The sequence below is a fragment of the Manis javanica genome, chromosome 15 (assembly GCF_040802235.1).
Source record: "Manis javanica isolate MJ-LG chromosome 15, MJ_LKY, whole genome shotgun sequence".
Taxonomy (NCBI): Eukaryota; Metazoa; Chordata; class Mammalia; order Pholidota; family Manidae; genus Manis; species Manis javanica.
This window is the reverse complement of record NC_133170.1, coordinates 80,692,411-80,713,935: the sequence shown is the minus strand read 5'-3', so window position 1 is coordinate 80,713,935 and position 21,525 is coordinate 80,692,411. Positions and strand designations below refer to the sequence as shown.

At 39.6% G+C, this 21,525-nt stretch overlaps 1 protein-coding gene across 2 annotated transcripts in view; it reads left to right on the top strand.

The window, feature by feature from the left end:
• PITPNB (phosphatidylinositol transfer protein beta) overlaps nt 1–21,525 on the top strand; it is a 61,138-nt gene that overhangs the window by 29,566 nt on the left and 10,047 nt on the right. For both annotated transcript variants that reach the window (XM_036993339.2, XM_036993341.2), the window contains exon 8: nt 11,085–11,162. In XM_036993339.2, the coding sequence (XP_036849234.1) occupies nt 11,085–11,162 (78 nt within the window). The remainder of the gene's footprint in view (nt 1–11,084; nt 11,163–21,525) is intronic.

Below are 21,525 nucleotides of genomic sequence, written 5' to 3'. Positions count from 1 at the left end.
CAAGAGTTGCCCAGTTTTGTAAACATAGTGGTGTCTCACTGAAGATGGTGTTTCTAAAAGGAAGAGAGACAAGCTAGAAACTTGTTTGCCATTTTGTTGCGGTCACAGAAAGGCTGTGCAGGGTGTGCTCTGATTGAGAGGGTCCTTCATGGGGACTTCCCTGCAGAGATTGGAGGGGCCCCTTTTCGTAGGGGTGAACCAGTAGGTGTGTGCTCTTAAAGCTCAGATTTTGTTCATTCCTCTTCCTTCTTTTGGCCTTTTTAACCCCCTCTACCACAGTTGTTACCCCATGCCTCTCATCCTTACCTGCCCATGAACGTGACTGCCATGTCGTAATCACCCCTCCACCCCATCCTTTTTTCTGGTCCCTTTCTCCATTTGCAGATGTCTCCCCTGGGTAGTGTTGGGAGGGGATGTCTCACAGCTTGGGCTCAGAGTGCTACAGCCTCCCTGCAGCCCTACTGTCTGCCCTGTGTGGCCAGACTTCCCTCCCTGGGCTGTAGTCCTTGGGTTGTCACCTGGACCCTGGACTCTGGACTGCTCTGCACCACCTCTTCACAGCAGAATGCTTCTGAGCGGCTTTTTCAGCGCTCCCTCCTGAACAAAGTGTGGCCTTGCTCACTAGTCACAATTCTTCCCTTGATACCCAGGGGACACAGACACTCCAAGTGGAAGGATGGGGCTGCTGATAGAGCTCATCTCCCTCATGGTACCTGGAATCCCCTCTGTCCAGTCCAGCTCTCTCAGCTCCACCCACCTTGTTTAGTCTCCTTTGGAGGACACCCCCACCGTGGCTGTGAGGCAGGTCTATACATATGTGAATCCCATTTGTGGGCTGGATCTGCCCACTGGTCCAGTTCTGTGAACATTTCTTAGAAGGTAACCCCTGAGCCCCTTTCAGGAGTACTGGGGCCAGCCCCAGAGGTGGCCTCTAAGAGCCTTAGCTGGGACACAAGCCAGAATGCTAAAGCCCTTTTCCATTCAAGCAAGATCTGCCCATTGGCAGCTTGTTAGAAATGTGAATTCTTAGCCCCTCCCTAGTCAGAATCTGGGGTTGGGGTTCTGGGCTCTCTCAAACTCCCCAGATGATTTTTGTGCATGCTCACATTTGGGATGTGCTCTAGTACCCTAATGGTGAAGATTATAGTGGGCACCCTTCTGGGATTTTGAAAGCAGAAAGAATCTCAGTTGGGGACCGTGGTCCAGAACATTCCTCCCACCCTTTATTTTTACTATTTTGTGCTGTAATTTTCCCTGAGCCCATAACCAGTTGGATGAGAAGCCAGGACTCAAAAGCAGGGCTGGCTGACTTACTTTTGTCTTTCTAAAACATCTTACAATACGGTGTTCCTTCCTTTGCAATATGTTGATAAAGAGCATTCTTAATTTATTTCAAACAAACAAGCACTGCCTGCTCTTCTATCCATCTTCCCTAGTCCCCCAAAATAGCAGTTTTCATCAGTTGCCTCGGTCACCTCCTCCTCTCATAACTGACCTTTTCAGCATCTTTTGAAATTTGCATATGTACAATAGAATAAAAGGACTGGAGACCCTAAGATGTCTTTTGAGTGTGGGTTCTACAATAATGGATTATTTGGCTCATCTGAGCTGCTTGTAAAGTGCCATGATAATTTTTTTAGGAGTATGATGTCAAAGAAAGTGAGTTATACATGCTCTTGGCTGCTTCTTTCTAGCATTGACCATTTGTGCTTTGGTTATAATCTATTTGGTGAGTACGTTTTGGTAGGCAGAACAATGTCCCATTGTAGTTGAGAGCAGAAATATGCTAAGCAGTACCTGATTTTCTGGAATCTCGGTTGCCTTTGGAAAGGAACATTTAAGACTTACCTTTCTGTGCATTTGGTGGTTTTTACTTTGAACACACCATTCCATTATTTCTGTGTTGAACAGTCTGACACTTTTCACTTGTTTTAAACTATGCATGTGCATTGTTTTGAAGTTACTGTTCTTAAAGACGTCTTCCTGAATGTCAGCTTTGGAAAGCTAATGAACCTTGGCTCCTTCTGTGTAGGCAGAGAAGTTTTGGTCACACTTTAAGCAGTGCTTGTTTCTTGTGCACTAGGAAGGAATCAAGCATATCTTTTCTTTTAATCAGACATTCTGCGAGACAGCACCCAGATGTTAGACATTTGGGTAGATAGCCTTGGTAACACATGCTTTAACTACACTGCCATTGGAAAAAACATCATTTTACAGAAGTGCAAGAATTGTGAAATATGTTTTCTAAATAATCTTTGTAAGATTATACTTTTTCTCTTTAAAATTAAAAACATGATGAAATCTGAATGGAAAGTTGAGTATTAGACCAGACTCTATAAAATGTTCATATTTGTTATCTTTGGAGCTACAAAAATGACATTTTGGGGGTCACCCTAATAAATTCCCCAAATTCACCTTTGGTAAGATGATAACCCTAAGTGTTCAGCACTGGCCAGCGCTCCAGTTCATTCTCTCTTCCAGCTTTTAAAAAGCTCCTGTATTTTAGATGTTATTTTGTTCAGTGTGGCCTCTTACCTCCTAAGGAGGGGCTTTCTGCTTGTCAGAGCTGTGCAGTGGCTACCCAGTTCTTTAGTCCTGAAAAGAGCTTTTGTTTATTGGAAGTCTGTGGCTGAGATCCAGTGAGTCCGAGGACAGCCCGTGTTTGCCAAATGCTTCTTTGGTGGTTCTCTTTGGCATGAGCAGACGCTCGTTTCAGTACTTCGTTTTGCCATTGAACTGAGCCTAGACATTCAGTTCTGTCTTAAAAGTTTGTAACTCATCTCTGGTGTATGTGGGAGGGCTCCAGGAACTCCTTACTGAGTGCGTGCATAATAAGGAGGTGAGACTCGTGACCCAGCTGCTAGCTGGTAACAGTAGGCCCCTTGAAATGCTGGAGGAAACCACAGCAACCCCGTACAAGTCCTAAGGTCGCAGCGATTTTGCTTTCGCTTAAGAAATTCCCACTTGTCAAATGCTGCTCCCACCTGGCCTTTCCTATGCTGTGAGATCCTTTGTCAAGATCCTTTTTGTAATAAGTTATAGTAGTTTTTCCCCAACCTCAAAGAAGATATAGATAAATGTAAGTATGGTTCTTTCTTTTTTTAATGTAAAAATATTTCCCACTTTATTTTGCTGCCTTACATGGTGAAGTACTTTTGGAACTAGTGAATTTAGAGAATGTCCGGTATATTTGCAGGCAGAGTTGGATGGCAGTGCCCTCTTGTGGGAGAATAACAGATTGCTTATTCTGTGCATGCTTAGATCTTAGCAAGGATGTTTAGATTTCTCTTTAAAATCTCTGTATACAAACATATTTTGCACAAAATACTTTTTCACTAGGACTCAATATTAATTTAATGTTTATTTCTAACATGTCTTAAAAGGAGTAGGGAGGGTAGTAGAGTGATGGAGCGTGAAGTAGAATTACTCCAGTTTCTGGGTAGGGAAAAAATTCTGTTAAAAGAGTTAGAAAATGTTTTGCTTTTATTTTTGTGAGCAGCTAATGGTGGATATTTTAAATAAATTAACAAAAATGGTCTCATCGAGTATTTTAAGTTATATTCCTTATAAAGCCCTTTCTCAGCATGGAAACTGTTTCTTATGAAAGGTTCCCTAGGTAGAGCGGGCCAAATCCCTTCAGGGTCTTGAGTCTTACCGAATGGTATTTAGATCCCATCATGCCTTTGCAGTAGAGTAACATCGTTGGCCTGGGCATTGCAGAGCTGCACCTGTGGGTCTCAGCTCAGCAGTGGAGGACGTAGGCAGGGATTTCATGTCCTCACCTCTAGGGGTGATGGTAGTACCTTTTCTCCATGGTTGTGTGGGTTAGAGGGGAGAATGTATGTGCCTTGTGCAGAAGTTCTCCAAAAATGGTAGCAAGAATGATGCTAACTGGATTTTAATCTTGCTGTTAAAACACAAGAGGTTTAATTTTTTCCCACAATTATTTCCTATTTAAAGTTTGTTAAATTAGTACTAATGGGTTAGATGGGGTCCCTGGCCTTGTGTTTGAAGGCCAGATCATAAACCAATATGGACATTTCACTGGAGAGGGCCCACTGTGTATGTTTTCAGTAGGATGTTTCCCTGTTTTAATTTAAGGAATCTGATATAATATATTCAATGATCTGTCATTTAAGGAAGCAAATACATTTATATAACATTTAACAAGCACTGTTAACAAAATTGGCTTATTAATATGTTAAAACTTGGTGTCAAGCATTTGAAAACTTCATTTTTAAATGCCATAGTACATAAATATAGAATAATAATAAATGTAACAATACATTGTATATTTGTGCATGAAACACAGGCTTTCTAAAGCCAGTAGCCCACCTACCCTGCAGGGAGGGCTGGGATTGCCCGCCAGCCCTGGACTGTTCAGGTGCCCTCTTTCCCACTCACCAGGGGCTTGCTCCTCTTCTCCTCACTTGCCCATCTCACCCAGACCACAGCTATTTGGTTTCCCTGGTGGGTCGTAGGCCAGGGAGCCTGTCATGTCAGTCTTTTGGTTGTAACTTCTTTTTAGCTGAAATTCTGATTTCTTTCTCTTTCTTTTAATTTGTAACCCTGACGAGGCTTTGGTGGCCTGCCTTCATAATCATGGCAGTGTTGCGGTCTCCGGAGGCTTTTAGCTTAGCTGCCCTACAGCAATGCTCTAAACTGCAGCCGCCTCTCAGCATAGAGCTCTGCTGACAGCCTCTGCTCCCTTCCCTGTCCACCGTGCTCACCCCATCCACACACCTACTCCAGGTCTCTCTCTGTGCAGGGTCTCTGTGAGACTAGAAGGATTACAAAAAAGTGTTCTGTTCAGGTGCGGAGGTTTGACTGCATTTCTCAGTTCTCAGTGCAACTTAAAAATTCAGCTTTTAAAATTCATTGGTGGAAAGCCGGTAAAGGATTAATGAGAGGGTTGAATTAGAGAATATTTTTTAATGCTGTTTTGTTCCTTTGAGGTAGTACATTCAGTAACAGAAACTAGGCCAACAAGTTATGGACAATTAGTGGCCTTTTGGGAATCTACTTTAATGAATAGATAAGAATGATTTGTAATTAGCATAATAATTATATGCAAATGAATGCTTCTGAATTGCTCTAAAACACTTCTGAACTGTTTAAACAGCCCTCCTGAGATCTTGTTACTCTATTAATTTGTGTAGCAAATCTTTTTTTCATAGATCACGCAAAGATAAACTTCAGTCCAGCCCCTGTCCGAATTACTATGAATTCCAAGGTGGTAGGACCTGAATTAATAAGATTTACTTATACTATATTAATGGTATTCTGTGGGAACCTGAAAGGGTGAGGAGTCACTGGGGAGATGTAATTAAAAAAAGAAGAGAAAGCTAGTTATTTGAAAATAACTGTTGAAATGAGTTTCTTAAACAAGTTAGTGAATGTTACTGCTCTTTACACCTCTGTTACTTGCTATTGCAAAATTTAATGCAAACATTTTTTTTAATGGGCTTTGCCTTTGAAGTCTGGCTTGAATTTTGTCAGCTCCAGATAATTATGCACTTGGGTCACAGTGATATGATCCAGAAACTCCTTGGTTTTTTGAGTGCCACAGCCTGAAAAATGCAGGGCAGTGCTAATAAATGATGTTTGTTCTTTATCTTCATTTTTAATTCAGCTTTCCCCCCTATTCTCATCTTTACTTTTAGGGTATGATTAGAAGAAATAAACTTCGCTAAGTTGAGCAGCAATACCTGTGCATTTTTTAAACTTAGTGATTATCTTTGAGCTATTTGAATAGACACCTAATTAATCATCTTATGCTAAAGGAAAGCATCTTAACAGCAGGCTGCAGGATCCTAATACCTCTCTCAAGTTTCTGTGTTTACCCTGTAGAATTGTTTCTCTTTGGGGTGGGGGCTGCTTATTTATAAACAGGTATGGAGGAGCTGTGTTTGAGCCTTCTTTTTCTTAGTTTACACTTAGCCTCACCTGGGGTAACCCCACGCGTGGTTCTTTAAGCAGTTTCTGGTGTCTGGAGCTCATCTTGACTTTTCAACAAGCTGTCAAGGCACTCCAACCAGCCTGTCCCCCACCTCCTACTCACTTCCCCATTCATAATTACAAGTTAAATCTGGGCTCAGGGACATTTAGGTTGGCTCAGCACAGATTTTTTAACCTGCATTTTGGGGACAGTCCCTATGCTGAAGAATTCATAAAACTAATATTCTTTGTCTTCAAAATGAGTCTGGTTGCTTTTGATTACTGTAGTGAATAACAGATGTACACCCAAGAGGTAGCACAACTTTTGTTTTCCAGTGACAGAAAACAGTTATTTATAAGAATTTAATGAATGTATTTTGTGGCTCCAGCATGGAGACTCAGTAATCCGTTTATTTACTATATTATATTTTATTTGTTCTCCAAAGGGTGTCTTGATTTTCATTTGCTTCCTTTTTTTACTTAAGTAAGAGTTCCATTAAATAGAGTTGCACTAACAGGAATTCCAATCTACCTTATGCTGATACCATTGTGTTTTCCTGCTGTTCAGGCACTAGTATTGGTGGAGCCAGTAGTGTCTAGGGACACTACACCTAACTTGATAATGATGGTTTTACTAAGCCCTTATCCTAGCCAGGCCTCTGGGCATTATACAGATAGATAATTAAAATTTGATCATAAGAAATTATAAACACAATGCACCTTAGCAATAAGATTTTTCTACTTTTAAACATGATTTTAAAAACTCATTTTAAAAATACATTTCCTTGGCCTCGTGAATTTGTTTTCTTTTTTTCCCAAGGATTACAGAAAGTGCATAGCAACTTCAGCCTTCAGAATACCCAGGAGCTGAAGACTCAAGTAGGCTACAGCTGTCTTCACCCACACTATTCTAAAAGAACTAATGAGATGAGAAGTCTGCAGCTGGTGGCAAGCACAATAAACCATGAGCCAAGGGCTTCTCTTCATCAGAGCCTCCCCTTTCCCCATGGGATCCCAAAGGAGACAGAATACTAACAAAGCCAGCAGGCTGTCTCATTCCACACTATTGCTCATTTGCAGCTATAATTGGTAGCTGAGGTTGCATTCTGTATGCTGAAACTGTCATACATGAAGGAATATATTTGTTCACTGTGATACGGATATAAATCGGCTAGTTTTCAAATACAGGAAGACCAAACTAGATACCCAACAATAAAATTGTAGCAAAGATGATAGATTCCATTATAAAATTAAATGTTTGTTGCAGAGATACAAAACTGAGATTGTTAAAACTACATCTGCTTCCTGCTTTTTAATATCTTGCTACTTAATTCAACTGATTAGACATTTACGTATTCAAAAGAACATAAAAAAGCACAAAAATTTCTAGGTTTTGACAAGATGCATTGTCCTCATCTGTCAAGGTTAAGGTACTATTGTTAATAATTGGGCTCTGTTATGTTTTTCAGTATAATATCTTTAATGTTTGCTGCCTTGTGTTCAAGAGAAAAACAGGGAACACTTAGCTGTGGGGTATATGTGTATCTGTATGTATGTAGATTGTATATGCGCCCCCACATGCCTTACAGGAAGGTCCACTCTTATCTCCCTGATGTTGCTGCTGTTTGGTGCTTTTAAAATGTGTTTTGCTTATCTGGCATTTGTGGATGCCCTCCTGTGTTGCATGAGAATGTGGATCCTCCTGTGTTGTATTAGAATGAGCCCAGGACAGAGGCTAAGAAGGCTTTGAGTTGAAGTCCTAGGGTAGGTGAGCGACACCACTTCCTTGTTGGGCTGTGGTTGCCTCATCTTTAAAATGAGGTGGCTTGGACTAAACTATGTTTTCTACCTTTATCTTGCATCTACCTACCACTTCAGCATTTTATTAAAAATAAAAATAATAATAATAATAAAGGGAGAAATGTGGGATCAACATATAAATCAAGTACAAAAATCAAACGAATATTCATATTTGACCTGATTGTTTATAGTTCATAATGCGTGATCAAAACTGAAAGTTTCTGTGATGACTGCCCTTGTACTGTTCACCATGTAAGAATTTATTCACTATGTAAGAATTTGTTCACCATGTAAGAACTTGTTCGTTATGCTTCAGAAGATTGGAGACTGACGAGAGTTAGGCTTGAGATGGATTAATGATTGTACATTGAGCATTGACCCCCCTATACTGAATTTTATTGTTGTTAACAACCATTTGATCAATAAATATGAGAGATGCCCTCTCAAAAAGAAAAAAAAGATTAATTTCATCTTCACAAAAATCCTAAAAAAAAAAAAAATGAGATGGCTTGGTCAGTATTCAAGGAGTACTTTCCCTCTAAAATTCTGTGAATCCATAGTTCAGAAAAGTATCTCAGTGAATGGCACAGATAATGAATGCTCAGAAATATACTTTCCAGAACATTATATTAATTAAGTCAGAGTGGAGGAATTTTAAAGTATTACTCTGTGTTCTTGAGTTAATTAATCTTTGTCAAATAGGTATTGAAAAATTCCTAAAGTAGTCACTGTGGTAAGGTAGCCGGGGACAGGAAGAGGGAATGTTGGCAAAGAAGTCTGTCTTACCTTTCCACTCATGCTTTCACCTTCAGTAGTGCCCTAATCATACAGTAGTTCTGCAGTCTGTTTCATCAGCTCTGATAACCCTGCCCTGCTTGTTGCCCTCTCATGTTCTCAGACTCAAAATCAGATTTGTGTTCCAGTTATGGCATGTTTTATTGGTGGGATGTTTTCCTTCTTAGTGGTACATAAAATAATGGAGCATCCTCTAACTGATGGCCTCTTAGATTTAGGAAGTGTATTTACAGTTCAAGTCATGCCAGACTTCATAATATCTCATACTTTTTAAAAACAGAAACCAAAAACTCGAACATCATGTCCTCAGTGAGGTCACATCCCTGTTAGTAAAAAAGGAAAAGCATTTCTTCCTCAAATGGAATGAAATATTAAACACTGTCCTGGCCTCTGGGCATTATACAGGTAATTAAAATTTAATCTTAAAAAATTTTAACACAGTGCACCTTAGCAATAAGATTTTTCTGATTTTAAAGATGATGTTAAAACTTATTTTAAAAATACATTTCCTTGGCCAGTATCACTTGGTTTCGATTCTGACTACAGTTCTTTTCCTCATTCTCCGTGGGCAGTTCACTGCGACTCCCTGGGGTTCCAGGTACCTGTTCTTTGCTTGTTTCTCTTTCTTTCTTCCAGCTAGACTGACTTTCTAGTAGCCAGAGCCAGGTGTTGGTTCTCCAAACATCCTCAGGCTCTTTCTACTACCTCTTAGCATCTACTTTCTACATGGTGGTGGTTGAATAAATAGACTTTGTGATTGATGGAGGTGAAGTTGAAAGTGATTATTTCTTACAATGTTAAATATTTTCAGCTTTTGAGAAAAGGGAGCTTGTCTCTGGATTTGAATTCCAAGCCTCTGACCCAGAAGAAAAAGGTCTGTGGAGTTACATGGTCATTTATGTTGCTGGGATAGCTGGTTCCTCACTGTAAACCCTGGTCTTGGGACCACCTGTGCAATTGATTCTATTCTCAGTCAGCAGTGGTGTTGTTAATTCTTAGGGTGCGGTTCTAATTGGAATTTAAGAATTCATGTTAGCTGACAGTAACTGAACTTCCCACAGAGCTGCCCAGAGACATGAAATAACTCCAGTGTCTGACTCTTTGCCGGCAGCTCATCCCAGTTGGTTGTGCCTGGGTAGTAATGCTGACTGACCTCATGCCTGTGGCTGCACCACATTGTATATTTTAAAGCAGTGAGACTTGGTATGGCCAGCTGAGCTTGCTTGTGTAATGATTTTAGCCCAGTGTTGGGCCCTTTGTAGCTTCTTAGAGGACATCCTTTAGACAGACTTCAAGGTCGAGGCCATCCAGTTATCATTAAAGTTTTGTTTTCTTCCTGAACTTCACATTTTTCCTTCCTCACATGATTTTTATATAACTTTCTCTTTCAGAATTATTAATATGTTTGAGTAACTGTTGAATCTTGGTTGTCTGCTTCTCAACATGTTCTCTTTGGTTTGTGAAAGTTTGTAGTGTACTTCAGTGCTTGCACTGACTTTGTCTCTAGGATGACGATTCTTTTCATATTTGACTTGTCTCGGCATGGAGGGACCTTTGCATGTGGTCCCTCCATGAATGCTGTGAAGGGTCCCTGGCTCAGAAGTTCCACTCAGGGAGGCAGGGGCTCTCCCTTTGTAGTATTTTCAATTGACCAAGTGACTTCTGTTCACTGTTGCTGATACAACTCATTTCTTTTTTAAAATCTGGGCTTTAACACCTCAAAGGTAATTTTTTATTTCTATGTGTAGGTCATATGTTTGTGTATGTATGTAATGACAAAAGAACTTTATTGAAAGGAAGACAGGTTCAAAAAGATTCCATTTCCACTAGTCTATCAGGAAGAAGGACATCAAGTGAAGTAGAACTTCACACACACTAGAACCTTGCACAAAGCCTGAATTGTGGAACTGGTCCCCTGTGACATGTTGTGACTGAGGTCGTCCCATTACAGAGTCATAAGCCCCTCCCTTACCTCCTTTGATAGTGAGGGGCTGCCATGAGTACAGCCCCTCTTCCAGGAGGAAGGCGAGGTATACATACCCATGTCTCTCTGGACAAGGGTTTGGGGAGTCTGGTCGCCTGCTTGAGGCATCCCCTCCACAGCCAGCCTCAGAGTACAGAAGCGCTGCATTCCCAGTGATAGCAGTTGCTTTCTAGTGGGTGTTAGAGGCCAGTGTCATCCCCAGGGGGTATTGTCAAAACTGGGATGGCTATGTTTTATTCCTTAGATGTGATTACACTATATCAAAATGCTGAAAATGTTGAAAAATGTTAGATGATCGTTCTTGGAGATAGCTATCCAGTAACCAGTGGATTCCTTGTCAGACTTTCTTTCTCTTGTGTAGTCATTTTGCCTTAAAGTAAAAGTTTAAAGCAAGGAGAACCAAACCAAAAACTTTGTCATATAGAAGCATTTTCCTACTTTTATTTCAAAGCACAGTAAGTCTAATCAGTTTCTGTCATGTATTGGTAGCTGCAAAGAACTGTTCTGGCAAGGTTAAAGAATTTTCTCTGATTTTCTTCTCTGCTGCTGACTTTGTTTTGCTCTGCAGGACTATAAGGCTGATGAAGACCCAGCATTATTCCAGTCAGTCAAGACCAAGAGAGGCCCTTTGGGACCCAACTGGAAGGTACTGGATGCTGACCTTTCTGACAGGCAGAGCCTTGGCAACAGAACACTTGACAGGTTCCGAGTCTGGAAGCGCTGGTGACGTTTAAGTGAAAAATAGAAATGGCACAAAAATAGTTTTATTTGCGATAAGAACTTACAGCCAGTTGCAGTTGGCCAGCAAGTCTGTGCTGCATTAACAAACAGAGCATAGCCAGACTGTCACTTTCAGCACAGTGCTACTCTGATAACTCTGAAAAGAGACACGTGATTTAGTCTTTGGAGATTGTAATGTTCTCTTCTGAGACTTGAAGCAGTGCAAAAACCCATGTTAAATGAAGGTTTGTAGTATAAATTTAGTCTTAGTAAGAACTGAACAAGTTCTCTTCATCTGTGCTCATGGTCTTAGCCTTTTAATAGTTATTTTGGGGAAAGACGGATACCAGAGAACCATTTTGATGGCGGGTGGTAGTTTCTAATTTAGAGCACATCCTTACTTTACTCACAGAAATAAGAAAAGCAATGTCAAGGTGATCATTTAAATTGCCTTAGAAATATAAATGCATTTTGCAGATAACCACTGAACTAAATGACAAACCCTTCAAAAAGGCTTAATGTGTTGATGGCAAGTTATTACAGCTATTTGACAGGAGAAGAGGAGCATAAAACCCTAAACATGCTCAGGGCAGATTTTCAACCCGGGGATTGTACTTGGTAACCAGTCTGTCTCTGCTGAAGCCAGTCAGAGGTCATCAGTAAATGTTGCCTAGGTGCAAGTTGTTGCCTGCAGGTAGAGGATTACTATAACAACCCCACAAATAACCCATTGAGTGGTTCTTCATGGGAGTCAGACTATTTTGTGGACTGTTTTGCACATCAGTTACAGTAAAGAAGGAGTCTGACTTTGTTCTGTAAGAAATGATTCATAATTATCTTAGTTTCACCTTTGTTCTCTGGGTAGAGTTCAGTTCAAGATTCCCCCAATTTAATGGCTATGACCAGAGACTTTTAACTTTAATACCCAGGAAGTGATACATGTCACTTACAAATTAAGGAATAAATTCAGTGTGCATGATGTAAATTGAGTTCATTGGATTTAAATTTTTTCCCCATCCTTATGCATATTTCTAGCTGTGGACTTTAGAACTCACCCTGAGTCAGAGGAGAAGCCCTTCTTTGAGATTTAACACCAGCCTTTTAAGAGAGAGCGCTGTGCTAGAGCAGCAGGCAGGTGTCTCCTCCTAGGTTGTCTTATCTGCTGAGAGGCCGTCTTGCTCCAGTAAGTACTAACTTCAACTAATGACACTTTACGGGAAATAGAGAAGCATGAAGTTGAGACTTGGGTGAATTAAATTTTAAGTGTTCTTAAATCGGCAATTTTTCAAGTATAAACTTGAAAAGACAATACTGCACTATGTGGTGGGCTACTTAATTTGGACTCAGAAGTTTCCTGTCACAAGTCCCAGCCAGTTTTACAACAGTCAGCAAAGGAGTTTGACACTAAGACCTTTGCCTGATTTCTAACCTCTTAGGAACTTAAAATATGATTTTTATTCCTTTTTTATTTACAGTTTTTACTCTTAACATTGGTCTTTTATTATCATTATTTAAAATTGTAGAATAGGTTTAATTTTTCAGAAATAACATGAAACATTGTTTCAGGGTGTATTATAGTAGTCTCCCCCCACTGTGTGTGGGGGGTAAATAATAGCTTGTTATTTCTCTGGGGGAAGGTAGCTGATGGTGAGACCTTTCTACCCACTTGTCTGTTGGTGGTTAACTTTAGGCAGATGATAGCAGATGCAGCTACTCTCATTAAAAGGAGTTACTGTTTAAATTGAACTTTAGTGAGGGACCGTAACCCTACAGATAATTAGAGTAGTCAGGAGGAACTGCAGCAGTTCCCTCTTCCCTGGGGTTCGCTTTGCACGTTGTAATGACCCTCAGTCAACTTTGGACTGCAAGCATGCGACCCTCTTTCTGATACCGTCCGAGGGTCGTAGTAGCCCAGTGCTGTATCATAATGCCTGTGTCCTTCACTTCATGTCGTCTCATCATGTAGGCTTTTTATCATCTCGTCATCACCGGAAGAAGGGGTAATACAATATATTGTATATGTAATACAATAAGGTATTTTGAGAGAGAAAGAGAGACCACTTCATATAAATTTTATTATATCTATTCTTTTATTAGCTGTTGTTTAATCTCTTACCATGCCTAATATATAAATTAAACTTTATCATAGCTATGTGTGTATAAGAAAAAGAAGCATATGTAGGGTTCAGTATATCAGTGGTTTCAGCCATCCACTATAGGGTGGTCTTAGAATGTGTCCCCCACAGGAAAGAGGGGACTTGATAATCAAGCCACCTGCTCACTGCTGTGAAGGAGAACGAGGAGTAAGAAGGACGACATAGACGATAGCACCACATAGAGGAAAATAGGAACCTCTGGCTGACTTGATCGTATCAGCTTCCCTTATAATTGCTTCGCAGGCCCCGTTTGTCCATAACTGTTATTCGTGGCACTGATGGTGGCACTAGGGAAGGATGGTAGTCCAGGATTTCTGTGCTTTTAAAATAGGGAAGAAATACATGGTAATCAGGGCAAAAGGAAGAAGTCCTGTTTTGGCCCTGCTTGCCGAGGCCAGTGTGTCCAAGCACCCCTGTGGGAGCGCTGCAGGGGGCCTCCCAGTAATAGAAGTGTGCTCATTCCTTCTTTAGAATTCCTTCCTTCCTTCCTTCCTTCCATTCCTTATATTAACAAGAATTTGGTAATTCTCATTAACACTAGTTGTACATTTCTGGTGGTCAGGGAATCTGTCATGAGTTGTGACGTGAGTAACTTAATCCTAACTCTAAGCCTGAATTTCCAACCTCTAAAGTGGGGTGATAACTAGTAACAAGTAACAACAAAGGTTGTTGTGAGGGCTAAATAAAGTAATGAGTGTTATGTTCCCAACCCAGCAAGTGCATAATAAACTGTAGCTTTATCTTTGTCATCATGCTTTGGTTTGGAAATTAAAAGCCTTTATCACCTCTGAAGGTTGAGATCTATAAATAAGCTAGCTACCCTGTTTCTGCTGGTAAGTCCTTTTCTCTGTCTAGGATCCAGGGGTTCCCCTGGTTCTAGTGTCTGGGGATTGTCAAACACATCCTGGTCCACCTGTCTGTATGGCTCTGTGTGTTTAGTGAGCGCATGACTTAGGTCAGCTAGCAAGCAGAGGCCACACAGTTCCGAGAGCCTCTGCTAGGAGGGGATTTCTATGGGGTAAATTTTTTTATTTTTCCACATTGGTTAAGAATACAGACCTTTTTTTTAGCCTATGATATGATGCATACCTTTTTTTTTTTTTTTTTTTGATGCAGGCCTTAATTGTATATTCTCTGAAAAAAGAATTTTTAAAATCTGAGCACATGAATTTTATTTTGGGTCCAACACTCAAGTGACTGTGCATAGTAATGGGAGAGTGATTTATAACCTGAGAAAGATTTTTGCTTCAAAGCAGAATTGTGCATTTCTCTTGGGTATAAATGTTTGCTTCTCTGTAGCACCTCACAGGCATGTGTATGTGTACACGTGTACATGTTGGGTTTTGTGTTTTGGGGCCTTTGTGTACATTGTGATATTGGTATGATCACCTATTCTGATGGTTTAGCAAAAAACAATTTACATGTGGATTCCTTTAGCTTTCTAGGTTGCCTCCTCTGATTTAAGGAATTGTCATTTTAACAAACTGAAGCACCATTTTTTTAAGATTATGGTGTCATTTTTATCCTGTTGCAAAGCCTCATTTCTTTCTTTTCATTTAATCCAGACGCCTCATGGAAATTTAAGCTTCTGTGTCTATATATGTGCAACAGTTCGTAACTAGCATATGAAGGTCTGTCTCTATAGGAGGCTTTGCCAGAGTTCCTGGCCCTTAGCAGTACCTAATGTGCCTCAGAAGACTCAGCCAGTTCTGGAACCTTGGGATATAAGGGGAGCAGATCAGCTAAAGAAGTCAGGCCAGAAGTTAGTCCAGAAGTTGTGGTGATTTTTATGTTATCTTTACATATGTGCTCCTCCTAATCATAAAGGTATGTCCCGTTCATCCTCTGTGTTAGTTAGCTCTGGTCTGAGCAGAAGCTCTGGCAGTTGAAGCTTGGCCTTTTCTGAACAGTTTGTCATGCTGTTTATCTGCTCAGTCAGGTTTAAGACTTAAGAATTATCGCAGAGGCCATTCTGGATCCTCTGAGTCAGGGGAAGGCAGCTGTTGGTGCGTTACAGGGACTCTGATTTGTTTCCTGCTGTGCTACCAAGACTCCTTTCTCTTCCCAGTTCGCATCTGTGAAAAAAAGGTGGTAGCCATTCTTGTCGGTGGCCTGAAGGAACCACAAGGGTCTGTTAGCTGGGATGGGAAGTATGGAAGTGGTGGGGGAGCGAGAAACTTTAACATAGAGACTGGCAGGAAAGCAGCCCAGAGAGTCCTCAGGAGGCTAATGACAGGTCCCCAAGAAGAGACGGAGGTGCGTTGGTGAGCCTTCATCTAGACATGGCTGTGAGTCCCAGGGAAGGATGTTAGATCACGTCCCTTCCCTGTAATCTCACCACTGAAACCCCATCGTGGGTGGCATAAAGAGCCTTACTGATTAGCTTCTGGTTAGACCACGTTGTGGATTATATATAATGTAGCAGCCCTTAAAAAGCATGGCTGATTTTTTTTTTTCAGTGCCTGGTTTTTAATTCAGTGTAAAAAATAAGTACTTAACACTTAGTTTGTGTTAATTATGCAACCCTACAGAAGACACCAGAAAAGCTGTTGCATGTCTTGAAGAAGCACAGTGTTCTGGGGTGAGACATGATTACTTCTACCCTTGTCATGGATACTGAATCCTCTGTTCGCAGGCAGAGCCAGAGGACTCAGGCGTGGACAGATGGTGCGTCTCACTCGGTTCAAGAAGTGATCTGACAGCACGGGCGTCTTGCAGGGTGCCTTCTTGAGTTCCATTTAAAGGGTGAACCTGTGGTTTCACTTGTAGGTAGTGTCACTCCTGGAGTAACTGGACACAAGCATGAAGCACCTGTCATAGTTCTGATTAATGGGTGTGAGCAACAAAAATATTAAGTTGAGACATGGAAAATGTGTCTGATTATCCTCTCACAGACAAGTACTTTCCTGTCTTAATTTCATTTGGCCTATTTTCATGAAATTAGTTAAACCTGCAACTAGTTTAATCTTTTGAACTTTACTCTCATTTACTTACTCCATGTAACATTTCTCATTTCCCCAACCAGATAGGAATCTCCTGCCTTTGAACCCTGCTGAAGTCCAATGACATGGTGGTAGTGTGCAGTGGTTTGTGTTCACTCTGTCTTCCTTTCCCACCTCCTTTGTCCTCCATTACTGAATTTTCAGCCATAGGCTTTGTATCTGATGTATGTGGTGTAGTGCCTAGCACAGAGCCTTGCTAAGAGGAGATACTTAGTAAGAATTTGGTGGATTCAAGTTATCTTAAATGAAATAAAAATCATTCGAATAATTGGATTTTCCAGGTACTTACAAAGAATGTAATAATATCCACTGTAGGTCTGTCCAAATGGCTACCAAAGTCTAAACAAAGTTGAGGGAATAGCTGTGAGTTGGGGAATCAGGTTTTGCTCGAAATTTCAGTACACATACTTGACATATATTTTGTAATCTTCTGTTGATATTTACTGATGCATGCGCTGGCAACAGCCCTAGCAGTGCATTTATTTTTAACTTTCTTGGTGAAATCTGGGTTGGAAACTTACATAATGAAATTAATAGCTGAAATTGAGCATTCAGGTTGCCTAAAATTGAAAAATTAAAATATAAAAGTAGTGTGAGCCTTATAGAAACTGTTGAGTCCTTGCAGAGTGTTAACTGGTTAAATGCTACATGTACATCTTCCATCTTTATCCCAACACATTTTAAAAAGGAAGGAGTGTGTGTGGCATTGACTCATAGCATGAAACTGAGAGGACTATAGTTGTAGAAAGTGAGTTTCCAGAATGCCTTTGGATTTTTTTAAAATTCTCTTTACACTTGTATATATTTATTTGTAACAGATACAAGAAACTAGTTCTTGTGGATAATGTGAGCTGATTGCTCACGATTCCAGTTAAACACACTGAATTTTGTTTAGTTATGTTGTGTGGCTCCAGTATACATTACTCTCCCTTAGGCCTCGTCCACATACCTCAGAGTAACCTAATATGCGCTGTTAAATGAAAAACATGATGTGAGTTCGGAGGTTGCATTTATAGTTAGAAACATGAAATGTAAGGAATTCAGTGAATACACAAACTATTTAAATACAGTTTTGGAAACATTTCTCAACTAGCTAGTGCTTGCTGTATTATAGATGAAATTTAAATTCTTTAGAAATGAGTCATAATTTGGGGTTCTTCTGTAAGCTCATGATTTTCATTTTATAGAACTTCTGATTGTTCTTGTCTTTTGGTAACCAGCTAGCTGCTACTTCTTATTTTCAATTCTTTTACATTTTTATTCCTTAATCTATAAAACTCAAATTTATCAGCAAAATAATTTTATTTACTGCTAGATTAGGAAAGAGTTAATCCTATTTTACCGTAGGTTAGGAAATGTTAAATTTAGGCTGAACTAGAAATATGTGTGAAGCTAATCTGAATTCAGATTTTTTAACTTTATATGCTTAGTGTTATTTTTTTAATAAATAATGATGAAGAGGGAAAAAATCAGAAAACCTTGTGTTCTTTAAGGCCAAACAGGAAGCTTTGCCCTTGTGAGCGAGCCCCTGAGGGCTTGCCAGACAGCCGGAACTCCTTTGTGTTCTGTGGATCCTAGAACACTGCTCTGAATATGGGGTCCTAAATATTTGTCCCTTTGAGATTTTTCACATTTTAAAAGTTACATACTTTATCACTAGAATGTCTGATAACTCCAAAGAGTTGATCATATCTTACTCTACATGTATACCTCATTGTTGCTTTAGAAGTTTAAGATTAGGGAAAATTAAATACAGACAGGACTAAAGCTATGTATTTAAGATCTTAATTCAGCTTGTAGCTTGATTTTGTTTACTGTTGATTTATTAAACATCAAAAAGAAAAGGGCAGGAAAACTTTTAGATTGTTTATAGTCAAAGAAGAATGAAGATTTGAAATAGTACCCAGGAAATTAAGAGCAAAATAAATCTTTTTCCTAAAATACTCAGCTGAGAGCAAACTTTTTCAAGTCTGTTTTTTAAGCATGCCAGTTTTCTTTATGATTATAAAATAATACATACTGAGTTTTAAAAATAAAGAATTGTACACAGAAGAAGTACAAACCACTTGTAGTCTGGCCATATAATTACTGCTATTAGTTATATTTCCTGGTTCATGTAGTTTATTACAAATGTTTATGTCATAACATAGATACCTGTTTATATTAATATGCTTTTTTTTAACATTGTTTATTATTCTTAGAAATAGTTTTAATGGCTGTATGCACAGTAGCCCATTGTTTGGAAGGCCTATGAGGTATTTCACCACTCTCCTTTAGTGAATGTTGAGTTTACAAGTCCAGGTTTTTGCTGTTACAAATAAATGTACAGTGTTGTTATTTTCTTACTCGATAAACTGGGATACATCTCTGATACTGGAAGTACCAGGTTAAAGGATATACCGTATGCCGAGGACATGAATAGCTTTAGGACTTGTCAGTTGCAATGTCAGATTCTACCCCAGAAAGATGGTGCCAAAATGATTTTTTCAGCTTTCATTTACCACATCTATGAGGCACTTCCATGATTTTCTGTTTCATCATTAAGTATGGAGACTTTTTAAGCCATTTCTTGGTTTAATCATTAGTTTTAAGACCATGGCTCACATTAAAGGTGGATTGCTTAAGTCACTTCTAGAATTGGATGAGACTTTAAATATCACATATATGTTCATAATAATAATTGAAGAGAAAATACACAGCTGCTATGGTCTCAGCTTTTTCCTGGGGATATTTGAGGTTGTTTCTGTAAGTCACCTTCTGTGCCTCACACTGTGCGGTATTGGTATTGTGGGGAATTAGGCCAAGAAATAAAGGCAGCAGGCTGCTGTTTACTTGTTTGGTTTTTAATTGGTTTATGTAATCTCTGAACTGTTTTTTTGGAGTTTTTTTCCAATAAATAATTACTTGTAAGTTGAATGGAAAACAGAAAGCAGATTGATACTGATACACATTTCAGATCTGGGGAAGATAGCTTAGAGGACTGGTTCTTTTTTGTCCCATCACTTAAGAGTTTTTAAATTCAATTTTATAGACCAATGTTACTTTATAAACTACCATTATTATCTTAATTGATTTGAGCAGCCTGCCAGAGTCACTAGGAAGAATGAGAGAAACAAACTTAGGTAATTGTTAAAGTCATGTGTGTGCTCTGTTCTTGGAGTCCAAGTTTGGTATAGGCATATTTGTATTAAATTTAGCTTACTCTTTAATCAAAACCATGCTTCATCCTGCTGTTTTTATAAAATGGAGGGAGAATGCTGAAGAGTTGGTGTTCTACTAGAAACATCCAAGGTTTTCCATATAGCACAAGGTGTCCAAAGGTTTAGAGTTTCAGAGCGAAGTTTATCAACAGGTCATAATTAATAGTTCCATCTGGAAAATATCTTAGGGCTAATCAGTGGTGCATCAGAGGTGCTCAGCCATAGAGGAAATGCACCCTGAGTGGGTGGGCAAGGGGAAATTTTGTTAAGCCCAGGCATATTATGGAATAAAATGCAGAATTACAGGAAGTTTTGAGACAAGCAATTGGATTTCAAGGACATGTGCTTAGCACCTGCAGTCCTGGGCTACCCCCAACCATTGAGAAACTAAGTTCATTCATATCCCTGCTTGTGGTATCACGTCAGTGGAAGATGAAAATCTGTGACAGAGCCCAACCTTTTCCTTTTACTGACAGAGAAGCAGGCCCGAAGAGGTTAAGGCTCCTGCTCACCTTATGTAGGAAGTTATTTTACATTGTGGAAACTACAAGTCAAATCTTATACTCCTAGTCCAGTGCTACTGTCTGGCAGACATATCACATAATTTTAAGTACTGTATTCTGCATACACCCAAATTGTGTTCAGTATGGTTTTCAATGACATTCATTGGATTAGAGAGTACCTCAACCCTGGCTCATTGCTTATTGAAACCAGCCTTGTCATAATTTTGTTAAGGCCGGGCACTAGGAAGCTAGCTGTGTCTTGTGGAGGGCTTGGCTGACCACTTGCACACGTGGCAGCCAAGCTGATAATGCATGGGGCCTGCAGGTCAGGTAGGGAGAGAGGGAGCTGCAGATACGTGCTTCTCGTCGGGATCACAGCAACCACCCAGAAGGGCGTCGCTTCTGATGGAGAATACTGACACCAACGGCAGTGCTCTTACAATTATTTCGATACACAATTCCTGTCTACCAGCCACCATTGTGTTCTTTGACAACACCTCTACAGATTGGGTTGTAAATGGCACCCAATCAATATTTGCTGAATTAAAGTTGTTCATGAAGTACAGCATGTGTGTACATACATGCACATCCATGCTGAATTGTCACGCTAGTACTCTGTTTTATGGGAGGAAAGTCATGAAACAATAGAGCTAAGCTAACCAAGTTCTTCTTTTGGCATAGAATTTACCTGCAAAAGGCAGTTTGTATATCATGTTTTTATTTAAATGCTTGTGGTAGTACTTCGTTGATTTAACCCATGCACCAGGTCATTATTCAGAAGATGAAATGTTATTACAGAAGAGATTTTCTGAGAAATGCTGATCAATCATGCAGACTCTACAAAACTTTGAGTTCTAATAATAAACTAAGATAGACTTTTTTCATATGTCCTATTCTTAGAATTCACTTGAAACTGGAACATTATTGAAGGTTTGGGGAAAATAATGTCTGGTGCTATGATTGCATAAATGAAGAATAATCTTGAGGATTTAGAATAAGACCTAGAAATTCACCATTCGTAGAACTTATATATATGTGATGGAATGAAAAGGAATATTTGCTCACACACAGTGAACTTACTGAAAGTGGGATGTGCTAATGAGTTGAAACTGGTAAGTGACAGTGGCACACAGTGTGACTGATGCTGGCATTGTAGTATCTTGAGCACTGTGCGGAGCTGAGAACAGTGGTGAAGGGGAGAACCCTTGTAAAAGGCTGCTGTATATTTTCACTCAATAATTTAGTTTTTATAGAAAGTGCCCCGTAGGGTTGCACATGACTTTCTACTCTTTTGAAGAACTTTAAAATTGTTTTTGCAGTTTGAAAGTATTTGCAAAAACAATTCTAATTAAGTATGATTCCCATAAATAACAACTCTCTGAAAGAATAAGGGAAAGAGAACTAATAATACATATTAAGCCCTTGAAT